Source organism: Catharus ustulatus, chromosome 3 (assembly GCF_009819885.2).
Source record: "Catharus ustulatus isolate bCatUst1 chromosome 3, bCatUst1.pri.v2, whole genome shotgun sequence".
NCBI lineage: Eukaryota > Metazoa > Chordata > Aves > Passeriformes > Turdidae > Catharus > Catharus ustulatus.
In genome coordinates this window covers 71,093,569-71,118,508 of record NC_046223.1, presented here as the reverse complement: position 1 = coordinate 71,118,508, position 24,940 = coordinate 71,093,569, and the positions used below count along the sequence as shown (strand labels likewise).

Here is a 24,940-nt window from a genome sequence, read left to right as displayed (position 1 = left end):
TGCTGTTGCCAGACTTTTGCAAAGATAAAAAGCAGCATTTATGCTGGCAGGATTGAAACACAACAGCATTAACATTCAACTCATACATGCTGCAGAGAGAAGAAATGCGATTATTTCCCTTTCCAGCTAAGTCGTATATACTGCTATGACATCTCTTCCTCTTTCTCATTTGATGATTTAGTGAATGAACACTAAAGCTCCCAGTTTTACCTTCCCTTCTATTATGTGTCTGCTTTTCCTGACTGCTGTTTTTCTTCCAGCTATGATTAAAAGAAAAAGCGGGGGGAACCATGCCAGACCTATGATACACCCAAAGCAGTAACTGTGCATAGTAACAGAATGCTTGGTGACTCAAACATGTAACTGAAATCTCTGAAAACATTTTTCCAGTTTGCCTTAGACAACAAAAATACATGAAGTTGATACAGGACATTAAATACAGATTTCTACAGGAAAATGTCACTGATGAAGATGATACTGGCCTGAAAAAGAAGGTTAGATTAGCACATCTCTATTTTAAGAAGAAAACGTTGCTAGAGCATTTACAGAAGAAGAAATAAAATGCACTGTATCCAAACAAACAAAAAAAAAACATTAGCATTGTATCTCACAAGAAAAACATTATAAAAAATATTTAAGTGTTAAGCATTAACAGTTAATTAATACACAAATGTTATCCCCAAAATGTTTATGTAAAATCTTACATTATATACTCTGTTTGTGTAATCTTATCAAAACTACTTCAATGGAGACAAGGAGCTGTGGGCGTCTGGGAAGTTTCAAGTAGCAATGAATCTACTACTCTTTTTTTCAAGCCTGCCCTGCTTTCACATATGTCTGGGAGATGGGGACTGTACATTCCCACATGAATTCCCCAAATTTTGCTCCTCTCACACCTGCAGGACCAGCCCTTTTCTGCTATCTGCTAGCCTCTGCACTTAAAGAGAAATGGAACAATTTGCCTTAAAAGCGAAGGAGAGGCCCAGACATTTAATTTCTCTTTCATGGGAATCCACTGCTCCATCAGGCCTGCACATCTCTAATTTTCCTATTTTTTAAATCCCCGTGCAAACATTCTTGCAGCATTTCCTTCCACCTTCTCTTCCTCAGTCAGCTTTCCTGTGTTAGGGAAGTATGTAAATGTGTTTACTCTTTTTACTGCCTTTCGGTTCAGAGAGATGGTTCTCTTACTTCCTCAAGCAGAAAGATTCTTCCATTTTTTATCCCATGACAGTGCAGTTGACAGCTTATAGTCAACAGAGGTTCTATTCAAGAAAGCACTTTGGGCAGTACAAAAGAATGCTTTAGGACAGCAATACATGTCCAGGCTTCATTTCAAGAAAAAAAAAATCCCCTCTGACAGTTCCAGAGATCCTACAACTTGGATGTCTCCTTCTAGGACATCCCCAGTGGCTGCACAGGATTAGAAGGATGTTGTCTCTCAGCTGCTTTATGCCAGTTTTGAACTGAAGCCCTTTTGGGTTTTGGTTTACAGCCAGAGGACCAAAGAGCCAGCTTACCAAAGAAAGGAAATTTGGACCTATGCAGGTGCAGGTGCAGCTCCCTTTCAAAGTCTAAGACAGTTGTCAGGGTACCAGAAACCTATCTAATGATGCTTTTCTTTTTCACAGACCTGTGCTGTTTGTCTTTCCCTCCCTCCTCCAAACTCAAACTCATATTTGTGGCTCTTTCTGTCTGTTTCCTGACTCTCAACCCTCAACCTCAGTATTCCAATAGCTTTTAAAATAATAGTTGTCTCTGCATAAACTTTGGAATTTGGTACTCACACTTGTAAGTACTTCTATTTCACAGGTTAGTCACTCTCACTAATCTCCTAGAAACAGAGGTGCTTGTTCTTCTCAATATTTGGACAAATCTGTCAATTTTCAGTATAGATGAAATCACAGAACACTTAACCTGGCATTTACTTCACAGATGCCAAGGTATTAACCATACTGTAGTCATTCAGATCTAGCACAGCCTAAACAGCCTCACAGTGAAGGTATTAACTGAATCCAAGTTCAGTTAATTAATTCCAGAGAAATTTCTGGAGCAATACTCATCTTCAGTGAACATAGAAAAACTTTAGCTCTGCTACAAAAAAGTTTGGGAAACACTCTTCAGTGACAAAAACCTAGTCAAAGACACTGAGGAGCTATGAGTATTGCAGAAGTTACAAACTTCCCAGGAATAACCTTTCCTTCATCTGTATGCTGGAAACAGTGACCAAGAATTCTCTACTGGGTTCTTCCACAGTTTACATGTATTGACAAGAAGTTATAGAATCAACTACTATTTAGTTTCAGCAGTCAGGATGGATACAAAACAAAAGACCTAATAAAGTAGAAGGCTGGAACTTGAAACAAATATGTATGTTCCACGATTTCATATACATGGAATAAATGGAAGAATTAAGCCAACTACTAAGAGAATGACTAGAAATAGGAACAAGAATTCTTAAACTGGACTCTGTAAGATAATTCCTCCTGCAGTTGAGATTTTCTCTGTTCAGTGCTCCAAGTTGATAAAGTCTGTTCATGATATTGACAATCAAGAGTGAATAGATAGTCTGTCATTCATTATGCCAGGAATCTGGAATTTCAGTCTTCCATTCTTCCCTCCAACAGACCAAGAGGCCAAGAACATGAACCAAAAGCAGGCTGCAGTCATGCTGGGCATGCTGTTCAGTCACAAGAGCCTATTATCGTCCAGCCTGGAGCATGTATCAGAATATAGGATAAGTGATACAATTCTCAGCTTGAAAATTAAGGTGATTTTGAGTGTTGCTCCATGAAGTTCAAGTACTAATGTTTCTTAAATATGGCATGACAGTTTTCTTTCTCTAATAATCAGATCTACTATTAAGTATCTACCAGAACAGCCAAAGTACCTAGCTTGTGCTGGAAAAAAGTAACACTAAAAAGAGCAACAGAAGATTGTTTAAAAAATAATTACTAATTTTCATTAAAGCTGTTTGCTTGTCCATTTCTCATTGAGGAAGTTTTTGCAGTCCACTACTTCTTAAATACATAATTTTACCACACTTTCTCCTTTGGTTAAAGTCTACTCTGGGCGTAGACACTTGTTTTGTGCTTAAGAAATACAAAACATTTACTCCAACAAAATTTCTTCTTTTTTTGCCTAGGCTACAGAAAACAAAGGGGGGGAAAGAGCAGCAAACTGTAGATGTGTTCCAAGTTTCAAAACCCTTCTTTTTTAGAGTCCATCAGAAGTCTGGTAGCTGAGGTGCTATTCTAGAGCTGGGAGAGAAGTAGACTAGGATGATGACAGCAGTCTGTCTCTCCCTTTTTTTAATCTTTTTTCTTCCAGGAATACAAGTCAACTAACATAATCTTTGTGGATGAAGTTGCTGCATCAAAAAGATACGCTAGCACATGCTATAGAAGATGTCATAAGCAGAGATTTCTCAGTCAGCAACATGGTACATTCCATCTTGGAGTACACCAAAATTGCATGATTTTTTCGTTCTGTAATGCCTTCAGTATGTACAGATATAGAAGATTCCTGTTCTTCAGTGATAAAGATGTATTTTAACTGCCGATTTCTCTCTACTTATTCTTTCTGTCCTGTCACTTTTTAAACTTTCACACAACTGGTGGAGAATTCTTCATTTATTGGCAGTTCCTCATTCTGAGTAGTTTTCCTAAGTCTGATGGAGCACTAGATTTCCAAGAAAGAGAAAAATAATATTATATTCCTTACCTGAATTTTGTCTTCTCTGAACAGGGATCTGCTGCTCTGTCAGGACCCACCCTGTGCTGGTTGCATTCAGCAACTCTTTTTGTATTCTGGCTTCTTGGTCAAAGTCTTTCTCATCAGAGGTTTTCTGGTTGGAGAGAGAAAGAATTGCAAATGTACTCTGCCTAGTTTTTCTGGGTTTTTTTCTTGTGCCTCTATTCAGCAGGGTGACTCAGAGGTAAAATCTGTTTATTTTCCTTGAAATTTTACAGCTTTGCACCTGTCAGTAGGGTCTGGAGAGACATCTGTGGTTCCACCTACGCACCAGGCGAGAGGGCTCCCGAACAGGCTTCTCAGCCTTGGTGGAGATGGGGAAAACCAGCAGTTTTCCAAGTTTGATGGAGCAGGGGATTTCCATTCAGAGAAGACAAAACTATTGGAGGAAACTGATTTTTCAATGAACCTTTATTTTAAACTGCAGCAGTTTCAGTACCATGCAGGGCTTTTTTTGTTTTGCTTCAGAGTTCCTAGAAAACTCTTCCTGTCTGAGGGGTTTTCTAGAGCTTTCAGCACTCTTAATATCTGCTATTCTGAGAGTTTCAGAGAGAGGTGTGTAATGAATTCTGGGGTTAACAGGAAAGTTATATGTTAAAAAAGATTACTTATATGGCTGATAAGTTTCAAGACTGTAACTCAGCTGCTTAAGAGGATCTGAATGGTCTTGCTGTCGAGAAAAAGAAAAGCAAAAAGCATTTTTATTTGAAAGACCACCACGCTTGTCCACTCTAGAAATAAGCCTTTGAGGGAAACAACAACAAAAAAATGAGTATTTGAAACACTGGCAAGGGTTGAAGGAACTAAATCTGCTGTTCCATGCCTGAAAAATAAAAGCAGAACGTACAGATATGCTACCTTTTTACAATATTCACTACTTCCTGGAAAAGAGTTCTTTCATCAGTAGCGTAACTGACTTCTAGTCCTGTAACTCCAGATCTTGTGAGCAAGGGGGCTTGGTCTCTGCTCCCTAGAAAATAAAAAGTAAAAAAACCTGTTACAATTTAGAAGGAATTTCATCAGTGCAGTCAACAATACTGCTTTAGAATAAAACATACAACCGAAAAGTACAGAACGCAAGTTATTTTTATCTTTAATAATTAGTACAATTAATTCCATGGACTTTTTTTGTTCCTCTTGAGTGGAGTAATTTTTTCTTTTCTCTTTGTAGAATTCTGCTATAGTGGTAATCTTGCACAGGTTCTCATATGTAAACAAACTTGATTCAAGAAAAATGTCACTATTTTACATGTACAAGAGTCCAGCTATTAGAAAACTGCTTTTAATAAGAAATATTAAAGGCCTATAAAAGCTCACACACTGTTTTTATGCAAAGTATAATTTTAATTGCTATTTTAGAGTAGTGCTTTGCAAAATGCCTTACAGAATGAAAATGCTTTATAAGAGTATAGGTTTTTTTCAGCACACTGCTAAGTTACTGACAGAAATGGAAGAACATGAGCAACTGCTCACTTAGTGCACATTAAAAGTGTCCACACTGATAATGTCTGAGTAATATCTAAATTTGTATGCGTGCAGGAACTCAGCATTTGCCTTCCATATTAAAAAAACCCTCTTTAAATGAATAATGCACAACACATACTCTGTTTTCTCTATACAACAGACAGTACGATCTCTGTTATGATGATGTAGATTTTAGAAACTGGAGTTTTTAAAAGGCATTCTACTTTGACACATTCTTAAGAGCTTAAGAATTAAGAAAAGTGTGCTTTCAGAAATAAACGTTAACATGAGTACTGTGACTTACAAAGCAATAATAACACAAAAGGGGAAAAAAAGATGTATCTCAATGTCAAGTCACTCCACAGGGAACTCAAAAAGTTCTAACCAAGAAAGTATTGACAGCACACACCAATTAAAGCAACAAATGTCACAATAACATTTAAACACATCACTTTATTTCACTAACAAAACCAGATCAGAACCTTTGTTTTTTCAAAGTATCATTGGACCTTTTACAGAAAGCTTTTTCTTGATAAATTATCAGTGGCACACACCTAGGGAGCCATAGTGGCTATACTGTGGAAAAATCTCAGTAAGATAATGGAAATAAATTTTTAAAAGATAGTAACAAGCATATAATACCAGAATAAAATTCACTTAGAATAATAAGAACTTAGCTTAACATGATATAATATCTACAATACTTTGAAAAATAAACTGGTAAAAGAAGAAGCTGTTGCCTTATTGCTAAATTTATTTTTGGTAGGTTTTTGTCCACGCTTAAATTTTAGACAGTATTTTGTGGTTTGATACACATTCACAATGCCAAAGAAACCCTGAAAGAAAGAGGGATGTTTTTGGTTTGAGGTTTTTTTTTGTTGGGTTTTTTTTTTTACTAGCCTAAACCAGTGGTACTCAACCTTTAACAGCTGGAGAGCCACTTCTTAAAATGGAGTTGTAGAGCACCATAAAAATCAAGTATCAACAGTGTGATTTTTTTTTCCATCATGACACTTCAATGTGTGATGATGCTGCCTTAATGCCACCACACATTGATACATCACGACATGACACATCAGCATCCTCTCTCCCAGCAGCATTCTGTCTTCAATCCCTTCTGGCTGCTAGGAGGGAGTGGGGTGGAGGGGTGAAAGGGGCAAAAGGGCAAGTTTTTCCCCATTCTGCCCCACAGCTGCTGGGTGGGAGGTGATCTCTACTCTTACCTGTGGGGGGATCCCAGCAGCTCCTTTTCTTTCCCCCTATGGGAGGGGGAACTTCAGCGACTCCCACACTGCTGGTCCATTTGCTCAGTGCTCCCCGCGCTGCCTGATAGAGTGGAGCGCCGATCAGATGCCTACATTGCGAGAGCCGCCTGTAGGGCCATGAAGAGCCACATCCGGCTCTAGAGCCACAGGTTGAGTATCACTGGTCTAAACAAAGCCAAAAAGGTACAATAGAATAAGGGCCCCTGTTTGGATCCTAAAAGGATCAGATAAAACCACAAAAATAACCCTTAAGTAAAATAAAAAACATACTGTCTTGCTTTTAACATTTTCTACTTGTAGCTATCCAGCAACTTGAGTAGGAAACTAAAGGCAGGTTTTCCTCTTTACACTTTTAGAACACTGCAGGAGCTTGTCCACAAGTACGCAAACATGGACATTTTGCACACGCAAATGTTTTTTGTGGTTTACAGCCCATGCAATAGTTCTTTGGAAGATATAAGCAGGAAAACTCCACATTTAATATGGCCATTCAACAAGACAAAATTAAATGAGATACATAGTAATATAGATACTCTATTACATTTTGCTTGCTACTGTTTGATTACTATGAAATAGCATTTTTGTAAAATATATTAAGAAAAAAAGAAATAGGAACCTTGGCTTGAGAGTGTCCTGCCTCTATCAATCACTATAGCGCCAGTGATTTCTTTTTTATCGGTATTTGGCAGTGCTGAGTCTGATGAGATGCAATAGAATAAAGCACAGATCGGATCGAACTCTGGATCTGGTTCCAAATCTCGTCTTGTTCGAGCATGTAACTCCATACTGATGAGGGTAAGGTGTTGGACCTGGCAACGAATAAACACAGCATGTTAGTTTGTTCTGCAGGTTCCTTAAAAAAGATTAGGAGAAGATCAGTGCAAATGAGGACAGTGCAGACATTTATATGGTGGTATTACATTGTAACTACAAGGCTCCACCTGAGAATTAACAGAAGTTATTAAATACGCATCTTTGGAGCTCACGTTTTTTGCAAATAGTACCATCTTAGGAAGAACTAAGATTAATCATTAAACACAGTTCTATATTCAGTTATGAAAATTCAGTATGTATTTCTGAGTACTGTATTCTTCTACCATAAGCATAAAATAAGACATAAACCAGATAATGTTCAACTTCAACAACTGTAAATTCCTGTAGTGTTTTCAAACAGCTTTGTATACGGAGCTGAATCACACATATGAACTGACCAAGAGCAAAGAACCACTCTTGGTCTTTTCTTCTCCCTTCCCTCCCTCATCCAAGACAAGCATAACGACTAAGTCATACAGGAAGTTAGGGAGAATACCTAACTTTGCTTTCAGTTGCATTAATGAACTTTCACATCATATTGCCAGAGCTTTTTTAGAATGGTTTACAGTAAGAAAATGCTAATCCCTATATGCTGTCCCTAGATACGTTTTGACTCTGCAGTAAAGACAGATTTTATTTAATACTGTTTCAACATTATGTTGCTGGTCTGTTGTATTGCATAATAGCACTCATAATGTGGATTAATGGAGAGGTTGTACAGATTATGAGGGGAAAGTTAGAAGTATTTTTCTGTGTATATAGGATGCCCTGGGGGCAGCCCAATTTTCTCTAGGTTTGCATGCTAAAGCATTACAGACACCACTGAGTGAAATTTTACTATCAAAGTTCCATCTCCATTTCCCCCAAGATCACTGGTTCCTTGTGGCATCTCCTACGTCCTTTACTCAGTGCTATCTCCCTATCTCCTCTATAAACTGACCAACAGTTAATTCCAGCTGTGGAGACTGTCTAGGAGCACATATACACAGACTGCCCTCTGAGCCCCATCAAAAGCCAAACACAGCAGTACTATATTTGCATTGCTTCCCTTTCTCCAGTACTTTGATTCCTCTCCCCACACCACTCACCTACATTAAATACATAGAGATCTTCTTTGAGATAGGTACCCTTATGTCAAATGTACCAGAAACTGGCCAACAGGTTCAGAAGGTAAGAAATAAAAATACCAGAAGGCCCTTACTGATTGCCGCCTTATTTCTTAAGGAAACAATCCATGAAAATGATGGTAAACTAGTTTTTCAAGAAATGTTTTAATGTAAAACTTACTATTTCTTCCTTTTGATTTTTTCCCTTATTTTTAAAGAGAGGTTTACCATCCTCACAACCAAAATACTGTGAAGTCTAGTTCAATACTGTTAGAGGCACTGGATATCAAGTTGAAACTGGTAGATCAACTACTCATAAACTGCAGACAATACAGATTGCTTAATTTTTAAGTCGCATAAGGATCAAGGAGAAAAAGATTTATTTCTGCCAGTATAAAAGTGGTCTGATAAATTTTAATTTTACAAAGTGACATGTAACAATAAAATTACCTCATGTAAAGATTTTGCTTCCTGTAGGTTTTCCACACTGACTTTAAAACCATAAGTATTATTTAAAGATGGTCCTTCAATCTGGGAAGTCTCCTTCTTTGGAGCACCGAGGGCAGCAAATTGATTCTTATGAGGCAGGGGAATCAAAAAAAGTACAGGGTAGTGAGAAAACACATGTTGTTAAACTCATATGTAATATTAAATAATATGCAATATTAAACAAAAATGTATCAATGAAAGCGCAAATGCTACACTGCAAATTACTAAAAAGCCCCCAACCTTTTACTATCTCCTTATTTAATTTTTCAGCATGGAACCAACAGTTGTATCTTTCTGCCTTATAGGAATAATTTTAATTCATAGGAAAGCAAGAGACTGTTTAAAATACTTAAAAACCTCCCAAACAACCAAAAACTGCCAGAACACTACCAAAAACACCCCCAGTCCCACACATACTGGCTTTCTTGGAAGTCCGAGGATATGGAAATCAGCAATTCTCTATTCTCTTTTCAACAACAATTTGTCAAAAACCCCTCTTTCAGTCATCACTTTTTAAGGCACTGAATTTAAGGTACATTAAGTATGTCCTTGAAATACGTAAGAGTACAATGAGAACAAAAAACTACTGGGTCACTCCAGTAATGCACTTAGCCTGCCATTTGTTCCAACATGGAGAGCAGAAACACTGCTCAAGTAAAACAAGTCCAACCTCCTTCTCCTCTGTTGACACAAACTGCCCTCCTTGTTTTCAAAAATGCTTAGAACATTGTCTGAAAACTAATACACATAGAGACACATAAATACACACAGGTCTGAGTATACATATATAAAAAGGGAAATCACACTAGAACTTAAAAAGCATGTTGTAACTCAAAGAGTAAAATATCTTTACATGGTGTCTCTTTGGTGTTTCATTAGTATCTCACTACCTAGAGCAGCACCCTCAATCTCCAACTTACACCCACTTCCTCCAAAATAAACTCATAAATCTCCTGACTTTGATTGTGCTCTGATTCTGTAACAATCGCACCCTACCATTTTAAATGCATTTACATGATCTTAACAGCAAAAGACAAAAACAACGAAGAAGAAAGAATGGAACCATGTATGTGCCGCATAATAAAAATACATCTGTACAGAAAATGTTCATTTACCTTCATTTGTGTGGTTAGAAGTACTCTTCGAAGACCATCAGTATTACTTCCCCTCTTGTGGCACAGTTTCTGAGCTTTTGGTTCTGTAAACGTAAGAGTGAAAGACTACTTAGCCTCAATGGTATTGTCTAGGCATTAAACAACATGTAAGAAACAAAAGAGCCATTCCATTAACATTATAAACAAATATTACATATATAAGTACATACAGCTTTATCCTTTGTCAAATCCAAAGCACAACTACTACAATTTCGTATTTATGGACATTTAGGAACATAAATAAGTTGCAAAGTCTCACATCATTATCATCTTGAACACGGCAATTTTATTCACACTCTACATTGAGATTATTTTTGGAAAAATACAATCAATATAATCAATGAGATTTAAAACATCTCCCTAATAAGTAATTTGACTTCTAAATTAAGCTTCTAAAATAAGATTTCTAAATTAAGTTTTTAACCAGGACTTCAGAATTCAGATACTAGAGACTGTTAGGATGCAAATGGATGTTCTACTTCTAGACTTTTTCAATAATTCAATAGTTACCTTCACAAAAATGCACAGAGTTTTTTCCTTTCAAAAACTACTTTAAATATATTTTTGCAGAGATACAAATTTTTTTCTTACTATGTCAAAAGAAACATATCCAGATTTGTGTGTGTGTGTACTACTAGAATCATTTAATGGATTACCTGCAGATAAAGGAGTAAACCCAAGAACTTCAGATATTCCGTCTTGGTTTTTTCCGTGCACAATGGGTGTACTATGTAGACAAATTAATTCAGAATTTCCAGGATCTTCATTAACTGGAAATGGGGACGTGTCAAAGGATGTCCTAATGTCCTCTTGGGTGCGTGGAGAATTTTGTGTACTTCCAACATCATTTCCTTCTGCCGAAGACAAAATAATATCCTGATTTTTCCACTCTGTGTCTTCTAAACCGGACTGTTTAAGATCTGGAGATGCCACCTGCTGCCAGGGAGGAAGCACTGGAGAATCTGGTGAACTGTAACTGACATAATAATCCTCCTCCTCCTCCTCCTCCTCATGTTCTAGAGCTGAAGTAGTGTGTGTCTTGCTTTCACATGTAGTTTTATTAGAGTCTATGTCATTTTCAGTATTTACAGAAGTTCCTATAGTGCTTATAGACTTATCACAGGTTTCCTTGGTTTGCATTTTTGTATTTTCTGCCACAGAGGCAGGAGAATTCTTTGTAGGCACAATAGGTCTTTCATCTTCCAGGCTAGACAAATTCAAATCTTTAGTGACTTTTATTACTTCTATAGATTTCTCTTCAGACAATACTGCAGAGCTGAAACTCTCATCTGCCTTTGCCAGCTCAGCAGAATGACTCTTAGGCAATTTCTTGAAATGTTCATACTCTTCTTTGGCATGAAGCCATATCTGAACTTGCTGTTGGCTTGGAGCACACTTGCATGGCATTATGACTATTTTTTTATCTTCACTAGTTTTATGGCTATTACTTTCTCTTTTATTAACAGTAGAGTGACCATAATGAGGAGGAGATCCTGGTCTAGGACCTTCTGTCATTGCTGAAAATGCAGTTTTCCAGAGTCGTAGACCTTCTAGTGAGAAGTCCCCCTCAAACTCGAGAAGGTCATTTGGAAGTCTGGTTTCCACTGTGAGAAGCCGCCCTCCAATCTCCCTGTGAAGAACACAAGTTTGAATTATTGTTTTACTCCAAACTGCACTGCAGGCAGTCCTCCAGATGATAGAAAAGCAGAGTGCTACTAACTACAGTAATTTCACGAATACAAGCCGCAGCAATTTGACAAAAATTTTGGTGGAAACCCGGAAGTGCGGCTAATAGTCGGGGGCGGCTAATATGTGAATAATTTTCTGACATTTACAACCCCAGACGTGCCAGCCAGGGCACCGAGCCAAGCACCTGCCAGTAAAAGCCGGCATTCCGCAATTGTTACAGTGTTACTGTGTTGCCCTGGCTCCCTGCAGGCAGCACCGGGGGGCGGGGAGAGAGGCGGGAGAGTTCTCTTCTTTCCTCCTCTGCCGCAGTCCGGGGAGGACGGGGGGGGGAAGGCGCCGCCATTGCTGCGGTTCGGGGAGAACGGGGGGGGGGGGGGCACGCTGCCATTGCCGTGGCTCGGGGAGCCAACGGGAGCCCCGCGCAGCCATTGCTGTGGCCCGGGGAGGCGGGTGGAAGCGCGCGCCGCCATTGCCGCGTCTCGGGGAGCCAACAGGGGCCCCGTGCAGCCATTGCCGCGGCTCGGGGAGGAGGCGGGGTGCTTTGTCTGCGCCCGCCGCCGGTGCCACGGGCGCGGGAAAGCTCCGTTCCTGCCCGCCGTTGGCGCCACGGGTGCGGGAAAGCTCCGTCCCCGCCCGCCGCCGCAGGAGCGGGAGAAGCTCCGTCCCTGCCTGCCACCACAGGGCAGCGCCGACCCGGGGTGACCGAGCCCAGTGGCAGCGGCGGCCGGCCCTGAGCGGCAGCACTGGGCTGGGTCGCCTGGCCCCGTCAGCACCCCCTAGCGGGCCGAGCCTGCACAGCCTTAGCTCAGCCAGTAAACCCCGCCCTCCCGCGGTTCTGTTACTAATTGCACGCGGGTCCTCGCTGCGAACGACAGAGTGGCTTATATTCGGGTGCGGCTTATCTATGGACAAAAACCGAAATATTTGCCAACACCCAGAGATGCGGTTTATACTCAGTGCGGCTTGTATTCGTGAATTTACTGTAGTTGTCTCACTATGCAATTCTCATGTGCAGTATTTTTATTTTACAAACTATGAAGGCACATTCCCACTTACTACAACAATATGCAAAAAAACCCCTGAAGTATCATGAAAGAAAATGGGTATCTGGACTGGAAACAGAGTAATTTTCAACTTCAAATGAATGTATATCAGATGGGAACTTTCATGAATCTCTGCCACGTAACAGCCTAAAACTGTTTACAGGAATAAATTAAATTTAATATAATCAACAATCACATGTAGACAGAAATGCATTTAACAACAGTACCTTGGCTTTTCTGGAGCATCTGAAGGATTGCTGCAAAATGGTTCCTGATAAACTGTTTCTGCAAGATCATGATCCAGCAAAGTTGCCATGATTTCTTCACGACTGGGTGGGGACATGAGAGGCTTAAGAATGTGAGCAGTACGAGGTGTAAAGCTTCCATTCTTTGATTGTGAGGGAGAACTGGTCGATCTTGGTGAACTATCTGGAGTTGGAGTCAATGCTTCATTGTTTCTTGAAACATGTAATTCCAAATCCTCAGAAGCTGCATCTATAAGTTCACCATCAGGTGATGACAATAAGGACGTAAAAGAGGTATTAACTGAATCAAGTGGTTGACAGGGTTCAAAAGTGGTTTCTTTTCTAATGTGGCTTTGAATCCAGTCTGAGCAGGTTGGCTGAGAAAGATTAAGAAATCTCTCTTTATTTAATGTATTTCTATTCAATTTGAATTTTTCATTTAAACAGACTTCAGTGTCTTGGATACAAGAGGTATCAATAAAACTAGATCTAGACGTTGAAGAGTGAATAGTTTTCCTCCATTGACTATGGCAGTGGTTCTCACTATTATCTAGTGAGGTCTTCTCAAAAAGCTCAGGGCTCAGGGAACCAGACCGTATCCATTTATTTGTGCTTGAAGAATGTTGCTTTTCTTCCTCAGATTTTTGGTCATTATGACATAGAAAGTCACTTTCTGATGTTTGTCCAGAACCAAGATCCTGAACTGCATCACTCAAGAATTTCTGGGGCAAATTTTGATCTGCTGGGACAAACTGGCTTGCAGAATAAAAACTGCAAAATCCACTTTGCCCTATAGTATTAATATCAAAGTTGTAATTGTGGTCTGGAGATAAACTGTCTTCAAGTGAGTAACAGCTTTCAAAACCAGGGTCTGAAAAAAAAATGGGACTGTCATCAGATACAGAATGATCAATGCGACTAGTAATTGGCTGGCTTGAAGACTCCATTTTTGAAAGTTTTGCAGTTTTTTCTTTAGGTTTTGTGCTCCTGGGAGTACGAGATTTTCTTGATGATGTGACTGACCGTGGCCTTTTGATGGCTTTATTCTGTTCAAGAGGGCATGGTGTGCCCTTGCTCAGGTGTGGTTTGTCCGGCAATGGTTCCTGTGCAATGCCAGCATTCTGAGCTTTCTGCTGTCTCTTCTGGAGCAACTCTTTCAAAACAGCCAGACCAGACTGTCCTTCACCAAATGATGATGGGGCCACTATATTCCTGTTTTTATACTGGGAGATGGGTTTTGGTTGCATGGCTGTTTCTGACAGAGGCCTTTGTTTTGTGGTTTCTGGTTTAAAATGTGACATATCCAAAATAAATCCTCTCTGGTTTTGATTGCAATTTAACTGTTTCACTGGACTCTTCAAAGATGTTACAAAACAGTTTTTAGGCAACTGAAGTGGCCCAGGGTTTTCCTCAGATGGCTTAAGAATAGAAGAACAAGGATCAGAATGCTTGGACGCCTCTGGTAAACAAAAAATCTGCTGTTGATTATTGTCTTTACAATGCAAATAGTTAGTGGTATGTAATTGATCCATCCTTGCTGTGTCCAGAGAGTCATGAGTTTCATTTAATTTCCCAGCGGGTGGCAAATATCTGATTTGCAAATTTTTTATCTCTTCTGCTTTTGGAGAAGTCTTATCTTTTGAGATATGAGCATTCTGTGTTATGTGAGTTGAGTGATTAGATGGATCAAATATGTTTTGAATAAGAGCAGAATCTTTAATTCTAAATATAGCACTCTGAGTCCTGGACCTTTGAGAGCTCATTTTTGGTACTTCCCTTCCAGATGCCATGGGAGTAGATGTGAAAGATGAATGAGGGTCTTCCCGTGGAGCAGGCAAACACTGTGCATCTACAGGCTTATCAATTTCCATCAATGAGTGAAAACAGCCCGATGAATTACCTTGTGCATCAGCTGAAGGGAGCTGTGCTGATGGCAGATATGCAGCTGAATAGCCAGGAAGAGGACTGTCTTTGAGGTTGTGAAGTGGTTGAGAGCAGATAGAGTTGTAGGAAATCTCATGAGGATCTTGATGTTTCAGTACAAATTTGACTTCTGCAGTAGAGCAACCATTTCCTTTTTCATCTTTAAATACAACGCGTTTTCTTGAGGATGCTTTTTCAGCTGTTCTTTGTTTTGTTCTAGGTTTCCTCTTTCCATCATCTGGTGTTTTATTGGCCTGATTAATCTTTTTCTTTTTCTTGGTAGATACAGTGGGGCTAGCAAATTTCTTTTTAGATTTCTTAACCTGAGTTTTTGCCCGACTAGTTTTTCCTACACTAGTATTAACAGTCTTGCTGTTGTAGATACTGGGTCCCCTATTAAATAAAGCTTCTCTGTCCAGGTTGGTCAAAATTTCTTCTGCTTTTGGATCAGTGGGAGACCAGCAGCGAGGTGGAGATGTGTTTACTGGGCTTGTGCTTCTCTCAGAAAGAAAACCTAACTTAGACATAACATCACTATAGTTATAGTCACAGTCTTCAGCTTCAGCACTGTAGGAGGGCGAAGGAGGAGAAAGAATTGTATGAGTCCTTTTTCTGAAAGACAAAGTTCTTTTAATATTTGTACTACCTGTTTTTTGGGGTTTTCCAGCCTTTTTCTTGGTTGACTTATGTTTTGCTTTCCTTTTGTGACTTTTCTTTGGTGTTAGTGGATAAATAGGATATTTGGTTGCAGGAGAGTCAGGAACTTTTGGCCAAAAGTCCTTTAAAGGTGCAAGTTTTTTATATAAATTCATTTTTTCCTCTGTGAGTACTACTCTTTCCTCACTAGAATCTACTTTCCCCAATTTAACAAGCATATTTTTTCTCCCTCTAAATCTATTGATGATAATATATTTAATAATAACAGGTGGCAATTTTTTAGAAAACTTTCTACGCTTTCGAGACTTCTGAGACCCATCCAAACTTTCAACATTTTCTATCGGTTGAGGTAGATTAATTTTTGAGTTGTGTGCGACAAAGCTCGATTCACTGTCTTCAGTCTCATAGTTTACCTTCCGCTTCGTTCGGAGCGTGTATTTATTCCCACACAGTCCAAATGACTGCTCAGTTTCAAGAGATCCATCTGCAAACTGGCAGTCAGTGTAATTAGCAGTACTTGCAGGCATTTTGTTTTCAAAAGCCTCAAGAGGAACTTGAACTAAGTCACTAGGTAAAGCATTATCCTTATCAACAATGTTACCACAAGCATTACCTTGTGTATAGCAGCCTTCCTTTACTGATGCAACATCACTGACACTTGCAGGTTCCTGACGATTGATAAAACTATGCTTCTTTTTATTCAGTTTCAACCTGGACTGTTTGTTGCCTTGCTGTAATTTATATGTCACGGGAGCTAACTTCTGGGGTCGACTGAGACAATTAGAAAGAACAACACTAGGGAAAAACATATAATGTGCTGCTTGTTGACTGAGGCTTGGCTTTTCTGCCTTGTGCTCCTGAAATTCTTCATACCTAATTTTAAGCTTATTAAGGCCACCTTCATCAGTGTTATTTTCAAGTGAATGTACCACAGTTCGACCGCCTCCTGAACAAGATACCAATTCACAATTTTCTGTAGCTGTTGCTGGAAAAAAACTGTTTATACTTGCACTGCTGGATTTTTCATTTATTTCAGAGGACATTTTACCTTTGGAGTGGCTCATATCAGAAAAGTTATATAAATTTTTATTCAACATGTTGTCACCAATATGGCGGCCCACATGCATAAAAGAGACGTCCTTTTCAGCCTTTCTAATGCTAATGTACTTCCTACTAGGTATTGGTCTGTTCACTGATGAAATATCATCTTCATAGTCAAAAATATTATTTCCACATGAAGGAACTGGGAGAGTATCTTTCTTGTTACTCTCTTTGTGAGAGTTTTCTGCATGGGTACTATTGCTGAATGGAGTTGGGTACTTTGCTGAGTAAGTGCTTTCTTTTGTAAGAGAATGGACTGAAAGTTCAGGTCTTGTTTCTGTGTTTGGTTGTGAGGGGTCTTCTACAAAATCTTCATTATTCAAAACATGGTTAGAAAGGGCACTTGTGTGTTTACACTGAAAAGTAATTTTAGCAGAAGATGGGGGTTCTAGTGTAGCAGCATCTTTGTGAAAGATTGAGGTCTTTACAGACATTTTGCTTGTTGCAATGACGGAGGAGTGAGTTCGAGAACTTTCATTATTCAAAGGATTGTCTGAAATGGAAGAAAGCAAATTTATTCTAGTTTTCCTGTAAAAAAATAACCTAAGGCATTAAAACTCTTAATAGCATTTTCCTGAAAGCCTTCCCATCCAAATACGAAACAAAACTCTTGCAAATCACATTAGATTTATAATCATGACAACTAGAGACCCTGACTACATCAGTTGATTTATCAAAATCACATCATCAGTGCATTTGTCTCAGGCGTTTTGTCAGTTATTGCTCAATGGCAGACTTGCATACAATTGTCAAAGATTTCATGCTGACTTTCTGAAAGAAGGTTTCACAGTCTCTTTCAAATGACTATATAAAAACAGACTGATTCCTAGAAAAGGTTGTACCCTGCTTTGTCCTTGAGAAGTATATAAACTCATCAACTCTGAAAAAAAAACCCACTTATTTAAATGACCTTCCCTGTGCAGAAAACTCATTGCACAGAAAGCAAAAGTAGTATATCTCACAACATGGCAAGGGCTTTGTACAAACTGTGCTGTATGCTAAACACAGGTACTTTCCTGCACTTCTATAAAGCAGAGCAATACAGCATCCATTCAGGTGCTCATGCAAGAAGCTTGCACCAGTTAGTTAGACTCTGGATTCACACCCATGTATTAATGTTCCCACATAATCTGAGACCAGTAGGCACTGCAGTAACTTGTCCTGTGCAGACTCATCACATGGCATCTGTGATGATTTATGGTATCTGTGATGATTTTCATCTCTTTCAGTGATACTTCCACCACATTTATTGCAGGGTAAGTATGGACAGGGACGGGGTAACAAATTAACAAGTGTGAGCTTGCTCATAACCTTGCTGAACAAGTAATTTGACAGAGGTTGTACCACTGCAAAGAGGCAGCTACCATAGACACCTGGCACATAGAAATTTGTTTATGTGTCCACCTCTCTAGCTGAAATGTTGACGGGTAAAGAAGTTATGAAACATGCTGTATGACCTGGAAGCATGTGTTGCACACCAAGGTACTAGACTGCAAATCCTTTGGGCATTTACTGTAAGTCTCAACCATTTTGGGGATTATCTTAGATTTATGCTGCATTCAATTTAGCAATTTATTTGCTGCTGGCTGAGAAAAAGAAAAGGAAGTCCCCAGTCTGTTTCTAATAACATTTTCTAATGCATACACAGAATCCCTGAGCTGTGAAACACAGCTGGGAGATGGTGCTTATAATTCTTTGGGGGTAGGAGTCCACAGAAAGAATGAGGATGATTAACTGAAAACTCAGAAAATGGGACTTTGGTGGTGTCAATAAACCAAATACCTGGGAAATACCTGGCTGTTCAGATATAAAAACTGCAAAAATACTTGTCAGTCAGTCAGGTCACATGGACGCAGATTCATGCGTGGGTAGGCATTTTCTAATTTAGATGACCTGGACTGTTTTGAATTTACTGTGTCGCCTACTACAAGAAATCAATGCAGAAGTTCACAGTAACAAACTTTCTAAGCTGATGTTCTGCATGTAATATGTCACATACTTTAAATATGCTTAAATTTAAACAATTATTTAAGAAACAGTCTCATTAGCTGGCAGCATCTCTTATTACAACAAATTAGAAGGTGTGGCAAATAAGGAAACTACAACTGTATATCTGACAAAAGCCAATTGTATTAGCAGTACATCAAATCATGTATTAATCCTACCATTATACCTATAAAAGCAAAGGAAAAAGCAAACTATGTTTTAAACACTGAACACAGAAGAATAGTTGTGGTTACCTATAATCTATCTAATAAGATCACATAGTTCACTTTCTCAACTGAATATTATGTGACATGCATATTTTCTAATGAAACAAATAATATTATTTACATATTTGCCTAACCTCAAAGTGTGCATTCTAATGTTGACTAATGTTATTTGATCAGATAGCATGTTATAAAGATGGTAAAAGGTCTCTACAGATTAATTAATTTTTTTACAGATTTTGAAAGGCAGTTCCTTCTGCAGCAGCTTTGCCACTGCATAGTTTTAACTCATGCAATCCCAAATGTGAACATGCCATCCGAGGAATGAAATGCAGGCCCAAACAAAGATTCACTCTATTTTAGCATGTGTGGTAAATACTTGCAAAGAATCATCTAAATCTACACAGTAGTACATTTATTATTTACAATAATCCCAGCAGGATAAATTATCTTACAGAATCATTACTTTTAATACCATATTTGGTTTTTTTCCATAAAACGATGTCCTTTTTTGGATCACTGGTACAATAAGAAAAACAGATCCTGGTAATTCATAGAGAGCCTTGAGATTAAAATACAATTGTTTTTTAAGGAGGATGTTAAGGGTCAGCTTCTGCAATCTGTTAAGAACTTTTCCTTCCAATTGAAACAAGGATTGAAAATGGTCAGCACTTTTGAGAACTAGCAATTTGATGTGAAAATGAACTCTGACTGATCTTCAAAAGCTGATTTTCTGTTTACTTACCACCATTTTCATCTGCAGTTCCATCTAACTGAGGTATTGAGAGATTAGTTAGAAGCATACTGTTACTGCTCCAGTCCATTTCTTCCTCCGAAGATGAATCCTCTTCTGTTGAACTTCGATGCATATTTTTGCCAGCTGACCTGGAGGAAAGTGAAGGAAATAACTGATGCATAATACTTCTATTAGAAAGCACCACGAGCCACAGGGAACATGAAACTCAATGGGGTGTGGTGTCATGTGGTTATGTAATTTGGAGGAGCAAAAAGAAAGAAGCAAAAGTTTTGTCACATCTCTCACTAAGAAAGTAAAAATATTATTCAATGCTACTATTTTTAGAGGCAACAGTGGCAGCCAACCATTTCAAACAGCAGGATTAACTAACTTAAGAAGATACAGGAAAGGCACTTAGATGGTTAATTTTAGTTCAATTTTACTGAGATTTAATTTTGTTGCTTCAAAGTGCTTGAAATTTGAAGACTAAACCAATTGTGCAAAATTACTTCAGTTTAGCTGTTAGCAAACAGATGTTTACTTTTTTGTGTGTTTTTTTGGTTTTTTTAAAATAAATCTCTAATGTATTACAACAATTATCTCTCTTGGCAGGCTGAACTATAAATCACAACCAACAAAACTATGTTTCATTCCACCCCTCAGTGAGTGTTCTGAAGCAGTTGCTGTTAATACTTAACCTGCTTTTACTAAGTTAACTGTTCTACACTGCCATGTTCACAGTCATAAATTCATTGGGAAAAAAGAAGCAAATCTACAAAGAAAAGCTTCTATGAATTCTTTGTGTTTTTAAGGTAGCATGCTTTATATGGGCATGGGGGAAGGAAGAATATAATAGAAAAAACAAATCCTTCAGTATATTATAACTACAAGAATTTGATTTCTTCTTTAAAATAAAGTGTGAGATGGACAAAATTCTTAACAGAAATAAGCAATTTTGTGGCTACACAAAAGAAATCCAGATGCATATTAAGGAACTGAAGTTTGGGGTTTTTTACTTTGTTGTTTGTTTGTGTTATACCTCAAAAGATATAAATACAAATGTTTTGTAGTTACAGGAAGGAAAATTCACAATAACCTAAATACAATTTACTTTTGCAGAACTCTTTTATGCCTGGAGTTAGACCAGTATGACTTACATGTATAGTACCACCCCAGACATCTGAATGTCAGCACAGAGCTAATTTAGATCAGGACAAATCTGTTAGTTCAGAAACAATGGGATCAAATGTAACCACTGTAATTTCCACTCAGGTCTGGAAGCATGACTTGGAGAATCAACTAACAAGCACAGCTAGATACAGTCTCCATGATTTAAATGAGCTCAGTTGTCCCTCTTCTATGTTCCCAAAATATCTAAAAGCACAGCACAAAGCAATCAGCTTGATACTTAAATACAGTAAATTCACGAATACAAGCCGCACTGACTATAAGCCGCATCTCTGGGTGTTGGCAAATATTTCGGTTTTTGTCCATAGATAAGCCGCACCCGAATATAAGCCGCTTTGTCGTTCGCAGCGAGGACCCGCGTGCAGTCAGTAACAGAACCGCGGGAGGGCGGGGTTTACTGGCTGAGCTAAGGCTGTGCAGGCTCGGCCCGCTAGGGGCTGCTGACGGGGCCAGGTGGTCCAGCACGGTGCTGCAGCTCGGGGCCGGCCGCCGCTGCCACTGGGCTCGGTCACCCTGGGTCGGCGCTGCCCTGCGGTGGTAGGCAGGGACGGAGCTTCCCCTGCTCCTACGGCAGCGGCGGCGGGCGGGGACGGAGCTTTCCCGCGCCCGTGGCGCCGGCGGCGGGCAGGGACGGAGTTTCCCCGCTCCTGCCGCGGCGGCGGCGGGTGGGGACAAAGCACCCCGTCGGCTCCCCGAGCCGCGGCAATGGCGGCGCGCGGCTCCCGTCGGCTCCCCGGGCCACAGCAATGGCTTGTGTGGGGCTCCTGTCGGCTCCCCGGGCCGCAGCAATGGCGGCGCGGGCTTCCCCCCCCCTCCCCGGGCCGTAGCAATGGCGGCGCGCGCTTCCCCCCCCTCCCCGGGCCGCAGCAATGGCGGCGCGCACTTCCCCCCCCCTCCCCGGGCCGCAGCAATGGCGGCGCGGGCTTCCCCCCCCTCCCCGGGCCGCAGCAATGGCGGCGCGGGCTTCCCCCCCCCCTCCCCGGGCCGCGGTAGGGGCGGCCCGGGTCCCCCCTCTCCTCCCCGGGCCGCGGCAATGGCGGCGCCGGGCCCCCCCCCGTCTCTCCCCTGGGCTGTGGCAGAGGAGGAAAGAGAGCTCTCCCGCCTCTCTCCCCGCCCCCCGTGCTGCCTACAGGGAGCCAGGCTCCACCCGCGGTGCAACAAAGTAGCGATTTGTAACAATCGCAAAATGCCGACTTTGCAGCTGCTCAGCTCAGCACTCTGGCTGGCACTTCTGAGGTTGTATTAGCCGCTCCTGATTATTAGCCGCATTTCCGGTTTAGGAGCAAAATCTTAGTCAAATTGGTGCGGCTTGTATTCGTGAAATTACTGTAAATATAAAATAGGGGATGTTTCTTCTAACCTGAATTATGCTGTAATCCCAGGTAAATCTTAGTCAACTTTAGTAAACCAAATCAGACTGGAGATGACTTCTGCAGATAAACTGGATTTCTCCTCATTCAAGTCCATCAGTTTGGATTCCAGGAAAATTTGTGTAACACACATGGTATCACCATATATGAACTAGTCCAGCTCTTGGTGAGCTTTTTTCTCCTGATGGGGTTTTTCCTCCAGTTCAATAAAAATCCAACCCAACCCATTTTTTTCACTCAATAGGGTGTGGTTACTCCTCATTGGCTCAATAGATTTTCTGAGATAATGCAAGACTGGTAAATACCCACTAACAGAAAAGCTATAGTATAGATATGCAAGGATGCATTAGGAAGCCACACAGATGGGATGAGCCTGAGCAAAGTCAGATCTATCATCAGACTCAAACTGGTTCTTCAAGCATGAGCAGCATTATGCAGGGGGCAAAGATATCTATGGCTTGTGTCTGAAATCAGTCCAAATTCTGTAGAGATCTCAATGAAACAACTTGTAATTCCCTCTGAACACAAGTTCACCCCCTGTGGAAGCACATGGTATGTACATTTTCCCTAGTGTTTTCTGTTTGAGATTAAGGTGTAGGCATATGTGACCATGATATTAGTAGGACAGCTCATCAAGTCTCTTGAGTTTTTAAATAGGATTCTTTACAGCATGAAAGCAGTTAATTGCTTCAGGATCCTACCTGACTCCGCAAGTTGTACAGTCAAGCCCATACAGAGCTGTGCCTGAGCTAATGAATTCTGCAAGATACAGGTTTTCACAGTAACTATCACTAAACTGAAGTTTGATCTTAAGTGTTTTGGATGGAAATTTCAACTTTTCACACTACTGTGAGGGAAAAAAACATAGAAAAATCAAAGGTTAGACAGGACAACTAGCTTTAGAAATCAATTATCTCTTGAACTAGGAGACTAATGAACTAACTTCTGGTTCTGTTACAACTTTAATGTGCCTTTGGGAAATAAGAGAAGCATTTCTATACCTCTCTGGTTCTCTGAAACATAGTATGATTACAATTTCTGATATAGAAAAAAATCCAAATATAAAAAATGTTATGTCTATGAAGTTCCTCATACTTCAAACAGAATTATAAATATCAGAAGGTGTGCTGTAAGCAGGGGTCAAGAGAAACTGGATATAGCTGCTTTCAATGCCTGTCAGTGCAGACTGTACAAAAGGTCATTACAACCTCAGAAGGTGTTCCAAGAATCTTGGCCTTAAACATATTGAAGTTGCTGACCTTTAGCAGTCAAGCAGAGTGAGCAACATTCATGTTTTGCTTTAAGCTTTGAACATGGAAACAAATGGATGTTTCTTTCTCAGGTTGCTTGGTTAGTCCGTATATGAATACTTATTAAATATTGACTTTAGTAAAAGATGTACAAGATACACCTTAACATTTGTATCATATCCAAGCTTTGATCTAAAAAGCAAGTTACCACTAAAGGTTTTCTTGTATTTGGACTTGTAGAACAAATTTTTCCTCAAAGAGCAATCTGGAAGCTTATGTTTGGCCAAACCTAGACACTTAATCTTTTTTCCCAGGTGACAGTGATGATTCACATAATCATCTGAATAACTTGCATTCCATCCCAAGATCTGCACAGATTTTTCCATGTTGTCAACAGAGACCTCTATAACTCACTGGGCTCATAGTATACTTGAAAACAAGGTGTGAAGAAGGAAAGATCTGGCAGAAAAAAAACATATTAAGGAAAGAAAATATATACCTCCTTTTTTGCCCAGGTTCTTCCATGCCACTGTCCCACCTCTGGGACATTAACAAGCTCAGTTCCATTTCTTCTTTCTCACACTGTGGCTCATTTTCTTCATCATCACTGTTCTGAGAATTTTGCCAGCTTCCAAGAGAACGATGGTGAGAGAGTGTTTTTTGATGTCCCATCTGATATCCATCATTCTCCAATCCAGCCAACAGATCAATCATGGCCTCATCAGCACTACTGCCCACTGCAGAAAAAGCCCATACAAGTAGAATCTATATTTTGTTCTACTTGTGAATGACTAGTTATAGTCTACCAGTAAAAAACAAAACCAACCAAACAAAAAAAGCCCATCACTGTTTTAAAATCTACTAGTTTGTTACTGTCCAAGACAAGGCATGCTACAGAAACAAAGCTCTTTTCCTATACTATTTTTTCAAATTTTATGATTTATCTTTTCTAGCTCTGTATCTAAAACTTGGATAACTTTATTTCTACAACTTCTACTGCTACTCCTCCTATTTTGATTGTACTAGATATAGTGGACACACTTCTCTCTCTCCACTCTCCTATTACCTCCTCACATTCAGTGAAGCTTCACTCTCCCCTTTAATTTCAGCTTGAGTGGCAGCTTCTGAAGTATCACTACCTTGTCTTGCTCAATAGCTGCTTAGCTTTGTTAGGCACTTCTTTCTGTATCACTTGAGGACTTTCAATCACTGTACTTTGTGAAAAGGGATGCTGATTTTAACCAATTATTCCTTCTTCTGTCTTTAACTATAATGCTCAACTTTGGCTCCCTTTTCATGTCACTATAAGCTGTTCTATTCCAAGGTTTCTCTCCACACAAAGTTTACCCGATTTCACTTCTCTCTTAAATTTTTAATTTTCTTTTATTTAATCCAAGCTTACAGTAATTTCACAACCATAAGGCGCACCAGACTATAAGGCGCACCCCCCGGGAGCTGGTAAATTTCGCAACTTTGTAGATCGT

General features: G+C 39.8%; 1 protein-coding gene across 1 annotated transcript in view; it reads right to left on the bottom strand.

The window, feature by feature from the left end:
- Positions 1–24,940, bottom strand: part of REV3L (REV3 like, DNA directed polymerase zeta catalytic subunit) — a 119,569-nt gene that overhangs the window by 27,655 nt on the left and 66,974 nt on the right. Inside the window, exons 11-18 of the mRNA XM_033056731.1 lie at positions 23,956–24,193; positions 19,658–19,797; positions 13,004–17,195; positions 10,701–11,674; positions 10,006–10,088; positions 8,852–8,977; positions 7,099–7,291; positions 4,612–4,723 (exon numbers count right to left, since the gene is read on the bottom strand). Of these exons, the coding sequence (XP_032912622.1) occupies positions 4,612–4,723; positions 7,099–7,291; positions 8,852–8,977; positions 10,006–10,088; positions 10,701–11,674; positions 13,004–17,195; positions 19,658–19,797; positions 23,956–24,193 (6,058 nt within the window). The remainder of the gene's footprint in view (positions 1–4,611; positions 4,724–7,098; positions 7,292–8,851; positions 8,978–10,005; positions 10,089–10,700; positions 11,675–13,003; positions 17,196–19,657; positions 19,798–23,955; positions 24,194–24,940) is intronic.